The sequence below is a fragment of the Leptonotus elevatus genome, chromosome 8 (assembly GCF_054856555.1).
Source record: "Leptonotus elevatus isolate MCC_2025b chromosome 8, RoL_Lele_1.0, whole genome shotgun sequence".
In the NCBI taxonomy this organism is placed as follows: domain Eukaryota; kingdom Metazoa; phylum Chordata; class Actinopteri; order Syngnathiformes; family Syngnathidae; genus Leptonotus; species Leptonotus elevatus.
This window is the reverse complement of record NC_141246.1, coordinates 19,337,604-19,359,471: the sequence shown is the minus strand read 5'-3', so window position 1 is coordinate 19,359,471 and position 21,868 is coordinate 19,337,604. Positions and strand designations below refer to the sequence as shown.

The window sequence follows — 21,868 nt, the reverse complement described above, 5'->3', positions numbered from 1 at the left end:
GCAGCCAATACTTATCCCCCACAAATATTGGGGTTCACAGTATGCATAACAGTGTATTTGAGCCTGTATGGATAAAATGACTTTGTGGGGATTAAAGGAAAACACCAAACAACTTAAAATTCACACAAAAAATATATTAACATTATAATAAAAATATATATTTGAAGTTGTTGCAGGGCCATGTGCAGGCTGCAGCTTCACTAAAGGACAATGATCTCTTCTTTTGCTCACCTGGGCAGGCAAAAAGGCGTTTTTCTGAATGTGGACCAGGTGGCCGAGCTGCTGCAATCCAAATGCTACACAGGGATGCGGGTCCAGGCCTGACTGGAATGATTTGGCTTTGTCTCATTTTTGATGCCACAAAAACCTATACATTTTGAACAAGGGTGCGTATAACTTTTATATCCACTATTGTTAAGAAAATCAATTGAATGAGACTTTGTTTACAGTTTTATTCCATGTTTGTAATTCTAGGGTGCTCTTTGCTCCCGCCTGCCTCCTTAGCATAACAGGAGCAAAGCAAACGTGCAGAAATGACAAGCCACTAACAATGAGGGGAATAATAACAAAATGTCGTCCATCAACGAAGAATCCTTGCTGCATTACAAACTAAATGAAGAACTAAAGTCACTGAGTCAGGCATAATCTGAATATTTGGGACACTGTGTAGATTAAAGGATGCTGTCAAATGCAATAGTTCCATAAAAAAATTCAATAATTAGTGTTGTGTTTTCTATATTGAGGCAAATATGTTCTCTCATCTTAAAAAAAAATATGAATGTGTAAGATTTGTTAAAAAGTACACATTTATGTCGTTCTACAGATTTACATTATTTACTGGGTATAGTTATTTTTCCCACCAATTGTATCATTAACAACTCTTGTGGTGTACTATGTCTCGAATATTTAGCATTTGACAAAGCAGAGAGTTGTGCAAATTATTACAAATGTTGGTGCATGTGCATTACAATTCTGTCTCCGAGGCAACAGTTCTGGATTTGAATCTTGGGCTCAGACCCTTCAATGCAGTGTTATGTTCTCCCTGTACTCACATCCTCTTCTCTGGGTTCTTACGTTTCCTCCCACATTCCAAAAACATGCACGTTAGCTCAATTGAAGACTTTAATTGTCTAGACATTAATTGTCTGTAGGTGTGATTGTTTGTCCCGCGTGTACCCTGTCATTTATTACAAGTACACGATGTGTATAAAATATAATTTAATTTTAATAAGTATAACTAAAGAGTTATAAATCTAAAAACAAGCAGATGTTAAGACAATTTAAATCTAGCACAGGCACTTATAAAAATTATACCACAATGTAAAAAAAAAAAAAAAAGGACTACCGCACACTTTACAAACAAGAGCTAAAATGAAAACAGTTCACAGTTGACATGAAAGTGCATCTACAATTTTCCAACTAATTAAATCAGTTACGTCAATCTTGTACAGTCCATTATTTTGACTTCCTAACATTGGAGTTCATGTATTTTACCTATGCCGAAACCTTTGTTTCATCTGCCTTTTCCTCAGAGAACCTTTCCTCATCAAATACTCCTAAAATCAGTTCAACAAATGCATGAAGCATTTTTGGTCAAATGCCACTACCCTTTGTCAAGTGATTTTTCCAGATAAAAGGGCTTCAGGTTTGAAGGAAGCTTGTCTGCTTGAATACAATAGTTGGTGTCTCAGCAGGCAGAATCCTAGGGGGGGGAAAAAAAGTTGCCAGTGAGCATTGTTGGCATTCTTTTACAATGTAGGTGTAATCGCTTAGAAAAGTATCTTGGTCTGGATTTACACTGCATTGTTCAATAGACAAAATTGTCTTCTTTTTTTCCATCCTGCAGCCCAATTTGGATATGGGAACAGAAAGAGCACGTTATCTACTCATATTGGAAAACAGTCTTTTTCAAATGTGGATACACATCAGATGTGAATTTGGTTTCTTGCCAATGCGACTACACACTCACTTGAAATATACATTCAAAAAAACAAGAGAAGACAAGTCTGACATAGACACTAAATTGGAACCGAGCACTTAAACCCAGACTTACTCACCTGGCTTGTGAGCCGCCGGTTGGGGGTTTGTCTCTGCTCATGGATGGACTGCAGGCTAGTGATGAGAAACTTCTTGTCTTCTCCTTCCTGAGCAGGTGAAAGATACAAAGTGGGATGATAGGGAAAATAACATTTAGGCAGGTATTAAATGCAACTTTACATACATTCTCAATCTGCTCTTGGAGTAAGCGAATGATTTTCCTTTGACCATCCACCACTTGACTGTGGAAATAGATGACGATCCTGATGGGAAGAACAGATATTCCGTCATCACAATATCACCCGCACAGTGATATCAGATTGTCATTGTTGAGTACTAACAGGAAAATGCCTGCTCCCACAAACAGGAAGAGTGGGTTCTCCACCAAATACGAGTGAGCCCTGGCCAACATTGATAAATTGGGATTTTCCTTTTCTAGGTCCTCCACCCAACGCTTTCCAGCCTGGAACATTGTTTTGAGTTGACGGAAGGGGCCGCATGACGAAGAGGGCGTGATGCTGGACAGAAAGGCACAACCGGTCAAAGTATTTTTGTCAGAGGTGCTCTCTGTTTGGACGTAGTGATGAACGGGGACTTCATGCAAATGATGCGCAATGTATGTTTACCTCCACATGGTGTAAGTGACACACACGGAGGCTCCGAGGAAGGAGGGGAAGCAGAGTAGAGTGATGAAGATGGTGGTCATTTGGCTGACTCGGTATGGCCTACTGGGGGCTTGACAGTTCATCATCACACTGCTCTAAGGGGAGGAAATTGCATACAAATATTAGGTTTCATTCTGCATCTATTTACACAGTCTCAAAATGACAAAGCACCTTCTTAATGTAAAAAAGCAGCAAGAGTTTCAATATCTGCACGGCAGGCAGCAGGGGAGTGAAGAGAACACCCAACCTGAATAACACAATGTTCAAATGGCGTAATCCATCAGTTAACAGTGAGCTTTATACAGTGTACATCAGAGGCAGACGAGCTCAAGACTGTACCAGGCCAGCGTTTGCCCGTAGATGAGGTCAAGGACATTTTTGGCAATATTAAACACTGGTTTCCTCTTCTTCCTCAGCACCTTCTCTGAAAACAACCTGTAGATCAGAGGAACACTGAGAAAGTGACATGAGAAAGGAAACATTTGATGCATGCGATATCAGTGATACATGTCATATCAGTATCAGTTGGTCTTGACCTTTAAACTTTTTTTCCAGGAGACATTTGTCTGATGGCCGTGGAATCTGCAGTTTAGATGACTTTCTGTTCTGAATATTGATCTATTATCAGTCCAGTGAGTGCAAAAAAACTACCAACTGCAGTAAAGAACCAGTTTTTAAATGATTTTATGGCATCCATGTCCATGATTGTAAGTGAAATTCTGACGACAACTGCCGCTATTCAAGATTCCTCTCCAATGGCACTCCAGAGAGGGCAGAATCAAATGTATGCCAAGTAGTGATAATATTTTCGTCAACACACATTTTTCATCGGACAAAAACTACAGTAGAATGGACTAAAACCCTCAGTAACTCATTTACTGCCAGCCCAGTAAAAATCGACGTCTATAGCCGTCAATGGCAGCGAATGAGTTAATAAACAATAACTGGGACTAAATCAGTATGCAATTTCATAGACTAATGAAGACGAGACGAAAAAGTACTTCACTTAATAAAAACTGGACTACAATTTATGAACATTTTAGTTCATGAACAGACGAGACGAAAATTATATAATTTTGTAAAATCCTGTCTCTGCTAATCTGTCACTGTGACACTGTCATGTGACACACCCCCTTTCAAATCTGCATCTAGCGAGTGCAACATGCACAAAGACATGGAACAGACAGGAGGTGGATGCATGGCGAAAGATGAAAATATATATATACTGTATATTAGGGGTGTGAATTGCCTAGTACCTGGCGATTCGATTCATATCACGATTCATGGGTCACAATTCGATTTGATACCGATTAATCCCAATACGAATCTAAAAATTGATTATTGCCATTTGTTGTTTTTTTAACTTAAATTTAGAAAATACTAATCAGTAAACTTGTACATGTACATTGTAAGATTTGTATGAAAATGTATTTATTTATCTGAAAATTCAGGCTTATAACTGAGCCACTGCATTTAACAAACAGGTTGCAGTCTGTTTCATGTTTGAACAGCACTGAAATAAAATATTAAGGCTTAATGTTCCATTAATATAACATTCTTCCATGCTTAATGTGTGAATCCTAACCCTAAGTAAGACGTTTTGTTGAATATTCCCATAAAACAATGTATGTTTAAAAAATCGATTCGGCCGCATATAGAATCGATTCGAGAATTGTGCGCTGTAATATCGTGATATATTGCCGGATCGATTTTTTCTAACACCGCTACTGTATATAGTTATAACATTAATCCAACGGCTATAACGTTCCAACAATAATGTTAATCCGACTGCTAACTAATGCTGGCTAATTTACTAGTTCGTAGCATGGAGCTGTAGTAGCCACTATGTTTAAAAACTAACAAGCGTGATTGAAACTGGACTAAAACAAACTAAATTTAAAAACGGAGGATAAAATTAACACTAATGCCAAAGCCAAACAAATCGTAAACTTTCCCATCTGACTGCCATTACACTTCCACTCTAATTCTGAGACGCACTGATGCAAACAGAAAGCATTTTCCCACCACTAGTCCACCATTTGCTGCATGTTGTCGGTCACTGACCCTCGAGGCACCTAACTAACTCCCTTATTACCTAAATCCCTAACCAGCATATACTAATAAAAACTCTCTTGCCACACATTTTTGCTATAATTAACCAATAAACACTGATCAAAAGACAGAATTATGAATGACCCACCTCCAAAGAAACTCTCCAAACAAGGTGTCTAGTAGAGCAAAGATGAAATCTATTAACAGGAAGCGATAAAGTTCTTGGCCAACAAAACTCTCCCAGCACTGCGGATGAAAGAAAGCATCACACATCCACAAAAACAAAACAACACAATTGAAACTCCAAAATGATTTCTTATCATCATGACGCGCCGTTACCTTCAGGCCAATGCTGCTTGGATCAGCGGCCACCCGACCCAGCCAATGGTAGCAGAGTACTCCAAGCACGCTCACTTTTAACATCAAGTTTCTGGAACACGACATGCTGGTGGTAACTACCGTACATCGCATCACTCTGTTTTCCTTTTTAACAATCGCCGGATAGTATGCGCGCACATGCAATTGCTCTGGTGGTCATACCTGCCAATGGCAACGTATGTGCGGACGGAAGGTGACTCGTAGTCTTCCATCCATGCCGCAAGGTTGAACATAATAGGCAGCAGCAAGTTTATACAGGACACCACCACAGGGAGCGCCAGCAGGCTGGCCTCGTTCAGCAAGGGGTCCTTGGTCACACTGCGAGAACTTTGCTGGAGGTTCTAGTGAGACAAAGGGAGTGCATTATTACAGTTCTTTGTGACATCAAATGTTGGATTGTTTTTACACTAAAATGACAAAATCACCAGCATGATATAACTGCTATACTGTTCCTTCAGTAATGTATCAATGTAGTGAAAATGCTACCACAGCGTCATACCCGGTGCATGTATTCAGAGAAGAAGTAGATGGAGAGCACGCAAGCGGTGGTGCTCGCTACACAAATAGCCCACGCCAGAAAGTGGACCGCCACTCTCCACAGCGTCTGGCATGGAGTGTTTTTGGAATGTTTATGATTGACCTCTGCTAGCAGCTCCTGCAAATTGGGGATCGACAGACACGACGTGAGAACATGTTTCGTATCGTATTCTTCACCATTTCCCCACCAAGTAGCTAAATAAATCTGTTTGATATGTGCTTTTTGTAAATACAGTATTTCAGTATTCAGATCTGTACCATATTATTGCAGTTTTATGTCCCCACAAAAGCTTGCCAAAAAGCACTGAGAAGCTCAAAGAAGAAATGTTCCCAATTATTTGTTTAATTAATTGTCTTAGTAGATAGTGGGAGAGCTCAACTGTATAGCAGAGATGGGTAGTAACGGGTTACATTTACTTCATTTACTTGAGTAACTTTTTTTAAAATTACTTCTAAGAGTAGTTTTACCACACAATACTTTTTACTTTTACTTGAGTAGATGTGTGAAGAAGAAACGCTACTCTTACGCCACTACATTGGGCTCACTTGAGTCGTTACCCGCCGCCCCATTCATGTATTAGATTTACCGTATTTTCACGTAAGCGCTCCACTTGACTGAGTGGCAAGGTTATTTTAGTTAACTAAAACTAACAACAAAACTAAAACTAAAATATATATTTTTTTAACTTAACAAAATAAAACCTTTTTTTTAATTTTTTTATGAAAACTAACAGAAACTACATTTTATGTTTACAAACCTAACTAAAAATAACTATAATTATAGCAAAAATGTCCTTCGTTTTAGTCTTTGGTAATAAATTTAAAGCATGAGGCTTTGGGGATGATTTTAAATGTGATTTTACGTAGATTTATTTTGATATTAATGAATGAATTGTGCATGCTTGGTGTTAAGACTTTTGGTTAATGGACAAATGAATCTCTACTGAGCGATTATAGTGCATCAGCTTTGTTGTAATAAAAAATAGATGTTATTTGAAATCAAATGAAACAACATAGAACATACATTTCAACAATAAATAACCAAATGTATACAGTGCATGTATTTGTATAATGATACATGTAATATTAGCATTATATCGTTGTGATATTATTTTTATTCCAAGTTTATGACCTGTGGTCTTATGTTCAATAAACAAACAAAGACAAACACGAGCCATAACAATGTGTGTGTTCTGCGTGTCTGCTTGCACCGTTGTTCGAGCTCAAAAAGTTATTTATTTATTTTTAATTTTATGATTTGAAGATGTCAGCATTTCCACACAATTTTATGTTTTTGTCAGTCTGATGACATTGTTTTTAAAAATAAATCAGACTTCATGTTCAAGCATTTACTCAATACTTGAGTATTCATTTCAGCGAATACTTTTTTACTTGGTTTTTTTTCTTGATTTTTTTTATGACTACTTTTTACTTTTACTTGAGTAATATTATTTTGAAGTAACGCTTCTCTTACTCGAGTACACTTTTTGGCTACTCTACCCACCTCTGCTGTATAGTGGAAACATGGTTAAAGTACTAGTATAAGTGTAAAAACAGTACGTAAGGTTATTTGTCCTTGTACCTTAAGCTGGGTGCAGATATTCCCGGACATGAGTTTAACAGAAGACTTTTTGATGACCTTGAAGTCCCAGGAGCAGAAGGCTTTTATGGCAAGGATGCTATGAGATTTGTCAATTCGGAAGCTTCGACCAAATGACTTTGACATACTGGTGAAAGATAACATGAAAGTGCATCACAAAATGTACAAGTACAGTCCTGTATATCATTCAATGAAAGGTGAAGTCAATCTAAAAAAAAAATATTTACAATATGTTCTATGCAGTGCCACTAGTTTAAAAGATTAATATTGCGTTTGTGTAATATGAATAAAGCAGCAGTTTTTATCTATCTAAGGCGGCGGACATTTTGCCACTTGATGTCGACTGGAAATGACATCACAGTTGCTCAGGGGTCAGGTAACGACCAAATCACGGCTCAGCTTCAGAAAACAGGTGAGCTGTGATTGGTTGTTACCTGAGCCCTGAGCAACTGTAATGTCATCTTTAGTCGAAAGCAAGTGGCAAAATGGCCACACCCTGAGATGGATAAAGACGGCTGGATTTTGCTGCTTCCACAAATTCAGTATTAACTCATTCACTGCCATTGAAAGCTATAGATGTCAAAAATTTATTTAAACTATTTCTATTAGTTTTACACTTTTTCCACTTTTGTTAATAAGTGTATGTAAGAGTATGACCAAAAAAAACCATATTGAACATTTAAAACAGATATAAAATGTATGATTAATCGGGAGTTAATTATTGAAGTCATGTGATGAATAACAATTAAAAAAATTAATTGTCTGACGCAATTTAAAAAAGAAAAGAAAAGATTATTAAAAATTAGGGGCGCCAGGTGATTAAAATTTGTAATCGTAATTAATCGACTTCACTAGTTAACTCACGATTAATCACACATTTTATATCCGTTCTAAATGTACAATAAAAAAAATCTAGTTTTTCACACTCTTGTTAACAAAAGTGGTAAAAATATGTTAAACTAATAGAAATAGTTCAAATGAATTTTTTACGTCTATAGCCGTCAATGGCAGTGAATGAGTTAATTAGAAAATGCCGTTTGACTTCCCCTTTAAAAGGCACCCCGACTATAATGACGAGTTTGCTCTATATTATTTATTTGGTTGTTACCAACATTACATTATATTATATTATTACACCGCCATTGTTACTTACGTCGCAACGCATTCAGTGCGTAGTGACGTAGAATGGCAACTGGCTCTCTGCCGAGCAATGTGAAACGTCTATAAAGAAAGCAAGGTAAGTCTCCGTAGCGTTCCTAATAATTACTCTTGAATGCGTCTGATAAATAACAAGAGCACGACGTGGGGATGAGGGAGTCTCCCGATCGCATGTTGTTTCTTTAGGAACGCTATGGAGGCTTACCTTGCTTTCATAACAATGGCGGCGTACTTCCAAATAAAGTTTCTATAAAATGTATTAAACTGGAAATAATTTTTGAAAAATGAATCTCATAGTTATTTTGGTAACAACCGAATAAATAATATAGAGCAAACTTGTCATTACAGTCGGGGTGTTTCCATAGTGTGAGTTTACAGTCCACATTTCTCTATAATAAATGCGTACCTGTACACAAGGATGATACATGTGACAAAGAAGGCCATGCCTATAGTAAAGAAATAGGCAAGTGGCATCTTGTAAGGCAGATGCTTCAACGCGCAGTCCAGATTGGTTCCATTAGACACGGATATATACTGCCCTCCACTTTCATTCCTGCAGCTCATACGCAGCGTGTAGTTACAGTAGTACCCATAGTACATCACTGAGTCTGAGAAATACCCCTGAAACGTGAACAGATGGACACTGTTTAAATAATATTCTAAAAAAGACCTAATGGCATTTGTGATATGCAGAATACCATGAAAACACGACTTACAGCTCCAGTAAGAAGCTCCAGTCCAGTAAAAGAGCGTCTGCCATCAGACAGAGCTGGAGGGTGCACTGCCTGAGGAAGCACTACAAACACACCGGTCATCAGAAAGACGAAAAGGTTGAAGAAGAGCAGGGTCTTGAGAAACAGGAAGTAGGACAGGACCCCGCTGCCGAAGCGGCCGCTCACTCGCTTGAGTGCCACTTGCCACAGCTGCAGTGAGTGCACGAACGACAGCCAACTGTACCAACTTTGTCTTGCAGCCTGAGAGCAAGAATGTGGTTTACTTTTACTGTAGAAAATGATACACCGAATGGTGCTTACTAAATTGATTCATAACAGGGGACATTGTGAATATATAAGCAAGTAACTAGAAAAAAGTACTGTAGTATTTACTTGAAAAAATAATTATTATTTTTTTTTTACTTTTTGAGTACATTTTATCAGTTTATTTATTTATTTTTAAAGCTACTTATGGGTTGAGGAACGAACCCACAACCTTCAGGTTGGGAGACAGCCACTCTACCACATGAGCCATGCCGCTCCTGCTGTGTGTTAGTATATTGATGGCGTCAGGCGGGAATCCTTGTACCTCCAAGAGACCCGTTTTTGGTCTAATTTTGGACACACCATCAATGCAGTATAGTAGCAACTGGCCGACAGCAAGAGTGGCATGACTTTTTTTTTCTTAACTGGTAAAATGTACTCAAAACTCTCCTTGTAAATTTTACTTAGAATTTTACTGTTTTTTCCCCCAAGTAAATATTACTCTTTTTTTTTTTTTACAGTGCAGAAAATGGGGGGAATTGTTGGAAGAAAAGGGATCTTGGCGGTGACAGTAACTCACAATGATGATGTAATATTTGAGTCGACTGCAGCAGGGGATCTGTTTGCCAGACAGAGTGCGTCTCTCCTTTTGCAAAGCTAACCTTCTGCACACGAGCACAGACGCAAACACAACATTCAGTAGACAGTAGAAGCCTTCCATACAAAATATGGTCAAACACTACTGTACCTGAGCTCACTCTTTTCTGCTACACTGAGCGGCATAGCCCGTAGCATCCTGATTCTGTCGCTTACCGACAGGTTCTGCAAGTTATTCACCAGACGATCCCTTTTATTGACTAAAACACAAATACTTTGTGTAAATAAAAAATTGATAAACATATATATGAGACAACAGGAAATAGGTGTTAGAAAAAATTGTTTTTGTTATTTTGTTGTTGTATTACAATTATGATCATAGTGTTGGATTAATACATATCCAAGAGAGCTTTTCCTTATTACATTGATAACTTTGTTTTGATTGATGTGCCTGCTTTAACAGTGGTTCATTCTTCTCACCCTGTGCATCAATACTGTCTGCCTCGATGCCGTAACCTAGTATGCTCGGTCTAGCCGAGCGTGAGAAATCTTGGATGGAAGGTCTGCTCTGCTTGCGCCTCCGAAGCTGCATGGTCCTGTTGTAGTACTGAGAGATGATGGCTCCCCTGCTGCGACCTGAAAATACCAGTTCGGAAAACAGACAGCTCCATTTAGAATCCAGTAAAACTCTGTAAAAATGGCTTCAGGATTCATGAAGGCATATGTGTAATTTAGACAGTATGGGAGCCATTTTGTGTCACAAAAATGATACACTACCTGTATTTCTATTTTAGCAATGCTAAATAGTATATACTACAGACTTACTGTAAATATTTCATGTGGTTCCAATGTTAAAACTCTTGCCAGCAGACATTATTTTTAAGACAAATTCAAAAGAATTCAAGCTTCTGCCACATGATACTGTACATGCTGAAGCACCTGACCTGCCAAAGATGCTGACAGGAAAATAACACACAGTCTGCTTCCTCATGAAACTCTGCTCAGCTGAAGAAAGCAGGTTGCATGTTTGGTACAACACATCAACTTATTTATCGGACAGCATCAACCACATGTACACGTATGGCCTGATTTACTAACACAATAACTTGTTGTTACACACAGCGGTGTCAGTGAACACTACCTTTTAGATGCTGTATTTGAAAGAAAAAAAAAGCAACATAAACCAACGTCTGGTTTGATAAATCACATTACATATGCAAATTAGTCTAATTGCATCTACAATTCCCAGTATTTTACAGGCTTGGGTGTAACGTGTAAAATGGCAATCCTGGGTGCACATAACTAGTTGATCAGTTTTTATGTTTGTTTACGAGCACAATTAATATTGAAGATTGAAACTTTTGTGCACACAAACATTGAGTAAACAAGGTCCATGGTGTTTCCATGACTGACGAGCGAATATTCAATTGTGTTGTCTGCCAAAATGTCAACGTGCAATAACATACAAGACGGCTAACGAGCACTATTTCTATAGACTTGGTAAGACCAACCGATGGTGCGACTGGGCATGGAAGACAGGATATTCAAGGTGGCTGAAGACCAACGTTCACCAGTGGAAGGGTCAGGTTCTGTTCCCAACAGTCTTCTATGATCCCCCCGCTCACTGCGTTCTGGCCCAGGGCTGGACAGGTGGGCCACATAATCTAAGGAATTCAAACAAAAATACAAAGTAAAAGTCACTGGAGTATGTATGTGGTTGAAAGCAGACTCCTGCCATGGTCATACTGTAAACAAAATCTCAGTGTTAATGTTCAAACTGTACATAATGTTACAATGGCTTACAATAAGAAATTATATATCATATATTTAAACACTTTTTAGTAATAAAAAGTTGCTCTTACTAAATTACTATGTTTATTTTAAATTACACTTAACTTTCTTGGTCATTATGGTGGTACTTGGGGAGCTACTTAAATGGGTTTTTTTTTGTTGAGGTGGTCCTACGTAAAAAGTTTGAGAACCACTGAGCAATCTGAAAATTTGACTTGATAATGTGAAAAATATTATATGTCAGTACTCAGTAGTAGTCTTCAATAAACTTTCTCTTTTTTTAATTGTTCTTATTTAAACACATTTTCTCTCTTTTTTTACACAACACAAAAGACAAACATCACAAACATAACCAACAAACCCCGCGAAACCAAACGGAACCCCCCACCCCGAAAACAATCTGACAGACACGCTAAACCAAGGACTACGTAAACAACACAAATATCATTCTGTCACAACACACAAAAAACAGACATCACAGACATGACCAAAAAACTCAAAACATACGGTCAAATGAATTTTGGCATACCTCGGTTCTCCTCTTCCAGTTCTTTCTCTAGTTGCTGTAGCTCGAAGGCTTCGCCCAGGTCTCCGTTGTGAAGCTGCTCTGCTATTAGCTGGTGGAATGAGTCATGAACACCTTCCTCATCTGCTGGGCTCCTGACACCATGATGCACAGATAAGAGCACATGCACAAAGACAAGAAACAGCACAATAAACACAAAGATACATGCGTGAATTAAGTCCGACTTCAAGACAAAACACCAATAGTTTATATTTCACTAAAACACCCATGTTCATAAAAATCACTCTACAATGCATTAGCTGTTTGTTTGTTTTTGGGCTTAACCCTGATTCTTAGGTACGGAAGCGTATTGCATTCACTTGGGGAAAAAAAACCTCCTGTTTTTCTGACAAATTTTTGGGGGTAGCTTTGTTTTTTTGAGTATTTTTCTTTAATTGTCTGTTTTTCATAATATTTTTTTTCTGCCAAAAAAATATTCCGATAAACAGGCCGAAAAAAATTCTTCCGAAAAACAGGAGTAAAAATTACTCCGAAAAAACAGGGGAAATAAATATTCAGAAAAACAGGGGGGAAAAGTATTTTTAAAAAACAGAAAAACAATTATTCGGAAAAACAGAGCTGGTGTTCTGAGTTTTTTTTTTTTTAACCTCTGAACTCCAAGTGACTTGTAGCGGACACTTTCCCGCATACCTCCATATGCAATAAGATGGTCATGTTTACTTACTGGCTCTCAATAAAGGAATTAATATGTATACTGTATTGTGGTTTGTTCTCTAATTTCTGAGGGGAAATCCTTTAAAAAATATATTTTTAAAAAAAACTGAAAAATAATATTCAGAAAAACAGACGAAAATATTTTTTAAACAAAAAAAAATACTCAAAAAAAGGGGGAAAATATGCAATAAAAACAAAGCTCCCCCCAAAAATTAGTCAGAAAAAAATGACTTTTTTTTTTCCAAGTGAATGCGATACGCTTCCGTACTTAGGAGAACATTTTCACTCAATTAATTATTTTTGTTTCTCCCTTTATGTGTTCCATCTTTCCTTCATTTCAAAGCTTACAAATAATGGAGAAAAATACAGACATGCATCTGGGTGATGTTTTCAAAATCTACCTGCATGGTTGTGTAACAGTAATTACAGTGTAGCTCTAGGTTCATGAGACAAAGGCACAATAAGGTCTCAGAATGGGGAAACTCGTGAACAAACTTGAGGCTCTTTATGGAACTAAGGAAGGTTCAAACAAGCAAACAAAACCTCTGGATTACGATCTACCCTTGTACAGACAAACACAACATCCAGGAGCAGAACAATTTGTTTCTAACTCTCAGAGTCTCCGCCCACTCACTTTGCTGACAAAAGCAGGACAGCTTGAAACAATCCAAAGAGAAAAGTACAAGACTACACTATATGAAAGAATTTCCACACTCACTCTAGTCCAGCTTCCATGAGGGGGTGACCCAGGTCGAAGTTAACATTCCGAGCCATTCTTCTCTCCTGCTGCGTGTTGACTCCTTGCTGCGGGGGTTCACACTCTTACCAGCTCAGAAATGCACTCCACTCTCACCATGGCGCTGACGGCCCTACCTGCTGAAAGGGGAGGATTGGAGACACAAATAAGGAGGCGGGACCATGAGAACACGACAGGTAAAGGAAGGAAAAGCCAGCACACTACTTTGGAATCTGAACACACAAGTTGTGACTTGTCCGGTGCATTCATTCAACTAGCGGTCTATTTAATGTATGGTCTTTGAGATTTTGTCCAAGTATTAGAATGTTGGTAAGGTTAAAAAGTAATATTATGACCATATAGTTTACTAGTTACAAAACCATATTAGGGCTCTTTTTAAAATGATCCATTTAATCCATATTGTCATGAGAGGTTAGGTCACTATGTCTGAGTCACTCATGCTCCTTTGTAAAGCACTGCATGTGATGAGGACTGAGTCAGATGCCACAGTGTCCCTTATAACATGAATATTCATGAACGAACACAGAATGATGTATTGTCAGAATTGTGTGTATGTGTGGGTGGATGCGGTCAGGACACAACTGAATTCACAATGTCAAGTGATTAAATGCACCCAACCTCAGCCATCTTACTTTCTTATCATTTGTTAGCAAGTATAAAATCACTAATGTAAAAACAATAAAAGTATTAACTAGACGGTTTTAACCAACATATTATAAACCTTTGTTTACAAGAATATCATATGTATGTAACCAGTTGGCTGGTGGCGAGCTAGCTATGGTTAGCAGAGAAAGCTTCACTCAGTGCTACTTCTTGTCAAATAGCACAAACAAATAAGAATGGAATGCACAACACCAGTCACACTCAGGAAACAAATCAAAGTCCTTGAAGCTTTTTGGGACAACACATTCTAAAAGGACCAAGAGCCATGTTGCCTTTAAAACTGCAGTGCGTAACAAAGAAAAGAAGTCATTTTCAACAACAGCCTCTGCTAGAGGAGATGACACAGTGTTGATTCAGCCTATCAGTGCCTCTAAAATCTTTTAGCATTTTTCAGTATTTTAGCTTTCACATTTCATGTCGACCAGTGACATTCCTGCGCTGGTGCACTGGAAATGACGCATTTAAGATAGCAATGGGCGGAGTGTTGCCTTTGTCTCCCATTTGTTAAAAGCTAGCTTAACATATTAGTTTGCGTTTGTGTAGCAGAAACCGCACAATAATCACCTCTTCCAAAGAATCCATCTTTTTTCCTCACCGCTTGTACTTCAAGACCGAATACAAATGCTCTAAAAATCACATAGTGAGGAGCCGGGTGCTAGGCATAGCCTGACTATGTCATATCAAAGCGACCGACGGCCCTGTTGTTGTAATGCATAATTCAGCCTAGGGGGCAACAGAAGCTAAGCCCTACAGCTTTATTTAGGGCCATCTAGTGGTGAACTAATCGAATGCAACGATTTTAAGCACGCGCACTACGGTGCCTCAGAAAGACCACACTTCCAAAGCTACCACCAATTATTATTTAGGGCGAGCAAACAAGAGTGGCTATCAAGTACTAACTGGAGCGGCTAGCAGGAGGAGCTAGCAAAAACTAGTGAGAGCAAAGGGGAGGGAGACAAGCGGCGGCAGCCCCCAGCTGTGGAAAGTAAACGGCGTTCGATCAATGGGGTCCGACACTAGCTACAAGCACCACCAGATGCTAGCTATGTTCGCAAAATTATTCACCTTTGGGTATCTGTACTAGAAAGATGGCAGCAAAACATGTCAGCCCCCTGTAAGAATTTTTTTTATTTTTTGCATATTATTGAAATTTTTATTTTTAAAATGAATTAATTATTAGCTCACCACTAGATGGCACTAAATAATACACACTGTCACTTTGAATTAGCTTAGAAGTATTTGATGTTTGGGGGGGGGGGGGGGGGGTTCTGCTACCTTATATAATGGAAAACTTAACTCTCATTACCCAAAGCTAGTGACAAATGTGTCATAGGGGAAGTTTGAATGTTTGTGTTCATTACACTTCGTTTCTGGGTTTTACAGTGCCAATAAAGATACAGTACTCTAAAGACCAAAAGCGGATATGCTGTGCGGCTTTACAAACACGCATCAAACAACCTTACATTCAGGAGAAATGTCTGTCCAGAACCAAGACTGCCTGCAATGTCAACCACGCCTAGAGTTCTGATTGTTTCTCGACTGCTGGATTGTCACAACTCATTTGTATGTGAGGGTTCTACAAGCAGCTGGGCACGGATATCTCTACACTGTGTGACATTTTGTTTGTTATATGAGTTAAGAGATCATAAACTGTCTTTAAATATGTAGGGTATCCTCTGTGTAAGAGTGAGTATTTTCCCACTTAATACAGTTGTGCTTGAAAGTTTACATATCGAGTATGTAAACATATGAGCACACTGTATGGTGAGAAAAAGGCTTAATGCCCATAAAATCCAGCAATTATTTTTATATTTTCACAGGTTTAAGTTGACATGAGTAGAGTGCATGTTCATTTTGGAGACGATTAATAGCATTTTTGTGTCATTACAGTTGTGCTCATACCCTAAGGCAGGGATAGGCAAGTTCAGTCCTAGAGAGCCGCAGTGCTGCACGTTTTCAGTGTATCCTGCCCCCAAACTCAGGTGTTTCAAATCATCAGCTCATCATTATGTTCTGCGGCAGCCTCTCAGCTGTGTTCGAGGAGTGAGACATCAAAAACATGCAGGACTGCGGCTTTCTATGACCAAACTTGCCCTGCCCTAAGGGTATGTAAACTTTGTAAACAGCATTTCAGTATTTTCTTGGGGGGGGGGACGCTTACGCTTCAAAAATAGTGCAGAAACTTTTGAATCATTGTCCATCATCATTATCATCATCATCATGTGCCAGTCAACAAGCAAGTCTTGTGTTATCTCTGCATACTACATTGCAGTTCAGCAAGATTAAAGACTTAACTGCATCCATCCGTTTCCTGAACTGCTTTTCCTTACTAGGGTGTGCTGGAGCTGTTTTCTGTTTGTAGGTGGGGGAAACGCTCAACTGGTCGCCAGTCAATTGCAGGGAACACATATGCGAACAATCATTCACACTCGCAATAACACTAATTTTTTTCAAATTCCTTGTATTACAATTGTCAAAATGTTACTTAATTGCCCATACTATTAACTCATTCACTGCCATTGACGACTATAGATGTCAAAAATTCATTTTAACTATTTCTATTAGTTTAACATTTTCCCCATTTTTTTCCTGAAAATCTAGATTTTTTTAAAATTGTATTAGAACAGATAAAAATGTGTGATTAATCATGAGTTAACTAGTGAAGTCATGCGATTAATTACGATTAAAAAAAATGATCACCTGACGCTCCTAATTTTTAATCATCTTTTCTTAAAAAAAAGATGATTAAAAATTTAAAAATAATAATAATTACAATGATTTATTTATTTTAAAAAAGGAAAAAAATTATTTAATATTTTTTAATCGTAATTAATCGCATAACTTCACTAGTTAACTCACGATTAATCACAATTTTATATCTGTTCTAAATTAAAAAAAATAATTATTAAAAAATTCTAGGTTTCATACTCTTGTTAACAAAAGTGGATAAAAAATGTCTAACTAATAGAAATAGTTTAAATTAATTTTTTCGTCTATAGCCGTTAATGGCAGTGAATGAGTTAATAAAAGGTTTTATGAAGGCAGTTTGACTTTCTAACACTTTACTTTCTATAATGATTCATTCCTGTGGGCAGAACTGTTTAGAAATCTCAACTAGAGTCGAACTAACGGAATGGAATGGATTGTGCTCCTCGTTGCAGGCTCCCGTGTACATTTTGTTGAATGGGTGTCTCTCTCCATCTCCTCACCCATACACTCATACTTAGCATGTGCAGTGTTGACATCCATTTGTCCACCCATTTTCTACACCCCGCATCCTATTCAGAGTTTACGTATATTACATCTGATTTCAGGCAAAAGGTGTACTATAGCCTGGATTGGTTGACAGCCAATTGGAGAGCAAGTAGAATCCAAGCCGGCTGCATGGAAGTCAGCCGAGTCAATCACAACACTGCACTTGAAAACTTAAACTTAAATTGATGTACCTGTATATTCATCAGTTCCTTATCTAATTCAAACTTGGCATGAGTGTCACAAACACAGTCTTCTAGTTGCCGTTGCACAAAATAAAGAACAAATTATTTCTAAGGCCTCCTTTGATACCACCATGTTACAGTATTATCTAACTATAAAAGCATTACAATTAGGGGTGGGAATCTTTTAATGTCTCACGATTCGATTCGATTCCAATTTTTCGGTCTACGATTCGATTCAGAATCCATTTTCGATTAAGAACGATTTTTGCTTCAAAATGATTTGATTGACAATGATTTTTGCTTCAATCTATAGATGTGCAAGGAATTGTAATGATCTACTCCAGTCTGACTCGCTAATGCTAATTAGCACGCTACTTGCGGCACTTTTATCACTCAAAAGAACGGCTCCACGCTGCAAAAAAACAACTTTTATTGGAATAACTTGATCGGGACTTTTTCCTTCTACTCTCTAATGTGGCTACAACTTAACAGTGTATTAGACCGCGTACAACCACACTGCCCCTAAGTGGCCAAATCGGCTACAACATGAACAGCACTCCAAATAAAGGCAGACACAGACAAAGGCAAGACAGTATAAAATAATTTAAATAAAATCGATTTTGTGACATTTAAAATCGATTCTGAATCATACTAAATGAGAATCGCGAGTCTTATAAGAATAAATTTTTTGGCACACTCCTAATTACAATCAGATAATACAGGGAGCGTATATACACTGGCCAGTAGAGGGATTCTAATCAGTATCATCAGTTTAACAAAACAAAAGTTATATCTGGAGGGAATTGTTTGTAGCCCTGCCGAGCCGTTTACGAAAATAAATGTTTTCACTGTGATTGAATGTTTAAGTTAACGTTTTTTCTGGTCACTCTCATTTGTTGACATGATGTCCATGTTACCAAGAGCAAATCTGAATAGCTTCCAACACAAACTGAGTGACTTAATGGTATGAACATGTCATTTTACCAGGATCGATTCAAACACCTCTTCTCAGCGGAGTAAAAATCTGTCATCTTGGTAATAAATGCCCATTGGTCTCTCAGAACAGAGGTTGGGGTTTCCCTTTCTTAGATAAACCAACTTAATTAACCGACACCCTTCCCCAAATCGAATGCTGTAGTTGTTTATCCTTTCTATGTTTTAAAGAAGAGAAATACATAATACTGTATGTCTTCATTAAGATTGACTTCTGAACTTGTGGGTTAAAAAGGCGCACTGACTGAATTGTTTATTTTGTTCTCATGGACAGTACAGCTGGGGCAGAATACTGTGGGGGTGACATAGCCACTAAACAAAGCCTGTTGGGGGGTGGAAGCTGCACCACTGCCAAAACAAATAGTCTGGATAACTCAAGTTTAAAACACAGACATTGTGTAGATGAGTGTTCAAATTTGCATACAGGCTGAATAAATCACAAAAGGAAAAGCAAATTCAGTCTTCAAGTGGGTTGCCCGCATTTATCCAGACCACAGGGGAGAAAAATTACTAAATCCTGAACTGAAAAGCTCCATTGCGTGTTTAAGCACAATGCATCCATCTAGGAACGTGGGAAAGCTCAAATACAGTTTACGTGGAACTTAAACAACAAACCATCCTGTCATTGTTCAACAGAAAACACACACTCATTAACCCGGCTCGCTTTTGTTTCAAACGTCTGCAATTGTTTTCCTATGACCTCTGGATGACGGGAGAGAGGAACAAATTGTACATATTAATGACTCTCTTGCAAAGTAGTTTGTAAAGTTGGTCATAATTGCCCCGGGCAGATATAGCACTTCGTCAAATGATCAATTTAAGTTGTCAAAACTTTCGATGTGAAGTCGGAGAGTATCTAAATTTCTTTAGCCTGACTGATTGAGAAATAATATAATAACAAATCAAATAAATCCGCATTCACTCACCAGCTCAGAAACTTCACAAATTGCCGAGTCGCATTTTACCAGTAGTCAATAGTCAAAACAGTCAGCAACTGAGCACCCCAAACGAGACCGCACGGGGGAAACCATCATGCTTCATAGGGTGTTTGATTTTTGGACATTGTGCATAATGTAAAAGCGCAATGCTGTGTTGAGTTCGACACGTAATTTAACTTGTTTATTACACTTTTCACTCGGACCAACACTGAAATTATGCATTTAGCAACAAGGCACATTGATTATGATAAGCAAGTAACATTTAGGTTTCCCCCGGGCATTTCTCGCAGTGGTTCCGCCTGATTCGTACCAGTTGCTCTACGGGTGTTTGGAAACACTTGACAAAATTGTCCATGCCTTTTTGTTTTCGTCAGCGATTTTAAACGTTATGTTGATCAATTATGCATTGTTTGCAGAAGCTTTTTTCTGCTTGTGTTAAGTTCATTGTTTTGTATGAATATATTTTGAATATTATTTTTTTATCCCCAGCGTTATGTTCATTTTAATGCAAAATGTGATTCTGTTTTTGTTTGTTTTGTTAATACGTTTGCCAAATAAAGTTGTAAAAAATACTTATAAAATTTAAAATTGCAACAACTTTAGAACCTCAAGAAGATTCAGATTAATTGGTTCTAATAAATGTCAATTTCAACGCATGCACCCATCCACAAAAGTACTCTGACCGTACAGTCATACTTGTAATATAAATATATCTTTACTGGTAATTGTCACTTCGTGGGCACCAGGTACCCCCCAAGGACCATATGAGTAGCCCTTGGGCCTATTCTACATTAGGGATAGACCGATAATCGGCCTGGCCGATAATCGGCACCGATATTCAGCATTTTATGTAAATCGGCATCAGCCTCTTTTTTTGTTTTGATGGCCGATATATATTAAAAGCTGTTATTTTTGCTCTGACGGGCGCGTTTCTCCTCCGTCTGCTCTAAGTCAGCGGCTGTTGACTCCCTGCATCCCGCCCACAGCACCAAGCGCCAGTGAACACACATCAGTGGTGTAATTAGCCCTTTGTAACTCGTAACCTAGAAATTTTCTTCACTGGAAATTTGCCAAGCAAGGCTTTAAGAATGAATGTTCAGGTAAACGTCATACCAAATAGAAGTTATTTTTTCATGCTTTATTTTTGTATGATGTTTAATTACTTTACTTGTGTCCAAAATATTTGACTTGGCATTTTCTGAAATTACTTCACACTTGATCTTGCTCACTGGGTTTATCTACTGATGGAACGGCTCCAAACATGCATTCAGTCATGAGCATAGTGCTCCGATTAAATTACTTGTATTGTATTTATTAAATACAGAATGCAAATAAATACACATGCTCCTTTTTTATTTGCTGGAAAAGTGTTCTAGCAGCTGGGGTCTCACCGATGCAGCCGCAATCATACGCAGCTTCCCGAGGAATGATCTAAAAATGAATAGACTTGTAAACAGAACCATCATGCATGATGCAAAATGTCCTATCTCCGTTACTAACTTACTACAATTTTAAAATTGTGTTGTAGCATTTTAACATCACCTAATGGAAATTTTCAGAGATACTGAGCAATTATTTTGAACTATGTTACTACACTGGCTAAATTATAATTGTATTTATTTTCTTTAAAAAAACAACAACAACAAATGAGTGTGTTTGTGTTGTCTGATATATACTTGTGTGTGTATATTTAAAACATTCAGCAAAATCCAATATTTCATTGTATCACAAAAAAAATACATTTATTTTCTTGGCTTTAAGCTGTCAATGCTGCAATGTATCCATTATTATTATTATTATTATTATTATCATTATTATTATTATTATTATTATTATTATTATGAGTAGTAGTATTTTGTAGTTTTACTTTTGCAGAATTTTAGACGTCATGAAGCATTTGAATCTCTTTAGGTTGTGCAAATCTCCTATAATTAAGATTGTAGTCGTGGTCGATTGTTGTCAACAATGTCTTGTTGACAAATCACCGTGTCTTCTTTCTGCACCCTGTCATGTGATTTCCTGTCAATCGTACTGTTTGGGTGTCGCTT

At 37.8% G+C, this 21,868-nt stretch overlaps 1 protein-coding gene across 5 annotated transcripts; it reads right to left on the bottom strand.

Annotated features, from left to right (window-relative positions):
• Nucleotides 1–1,205: 1,205 nt before the first annotated feature.
• On the bottom strand, nucleotides 1,206–19,878 carry tmc6b (transmembrane channel-like 6b). 5 transcript variants are annotated; one of them, XM_086082738.1, is made up of 21 exons: nucleotides 19,809–19,878; nucleotides 13,751–13,908; nucleotides 12,322–12,452; nucleotides 11,513–11,665; nucleotides 10,482–10,637; nucleotides 10,153–10,261; nucleotides 9,985–10,069; nucleotides 9,144–9,401; nucleotides 8,834–9,048; nucleotides 7,252–7,396; nucleotides 5,632–5,787; nucleotides 5,295–5,473; nucleotides 5,094–5,184; nucleotides 4,903–5,000; nucleotides 3,042–3,137; nucleotides 2,874–2,949; nucleotides 2,664–2,797; nucleotides 2,379–2,555; nucleotides 2,222–2,300; nucleotides 2,058–2,144; nucleotides 1,206–1,702 (listed from the first exon to the last, which is right to left on the bottom strand). In XM_086082738.1, exons 2-21 carry the CDS (start codon nucleotides 13,804–13,806, stop codon nucleotides 1,688–1,690), a joined length of 2,496 nt encoding a protein of 831 aa, XP_085938864.1. In that variant the 5' UTR covers nucleotides 13,807–13,908; nucleotides 19,809–19,878; the 3' UTR covers nucleotides 1,206–1,687. The 5 variants fall into 5 exon arrangements, with proteins under 5 accessions (XP_085938864.1, XP_085938860.1, XP_085938862.1 ...); XM_086082734.1 differs by having other exon boundaries at nucleotides 2,058–2,300; XM_086082736.1 differs by having other exon boundaries at nucleotides 2,058–2,300; nucleotides 13,751–13,905; nucleotides 19,809–19,866.
• Between the last annotated feature and the right edge of the window lie 1,990 nt (nucleotides 19,879–21,868).

Coding starts and splice junctions, on each gene's coding strand:
- tmc6b (XM_086082734.1), bottom strand. CDS start 13,806: ATGGCTCGGAATGTTAACTTCGACCTGGGTCACCCCCTCATGGAAGCT. Junction 7,397..8,833: donor TGTATCATCCTTGTGTACAG/GTACGCATTTAT, acceptor ATCTTTCACCAG/TATGTCAAAGTCATTTGGTC. Junction 5,001..5,093: donor CAAGCAGCATTGGCCTGAAG/GTAACGGCGCGT, acceptor TTTCATCCGCAG/TGCTGGGAGAGTTTTGTTGG.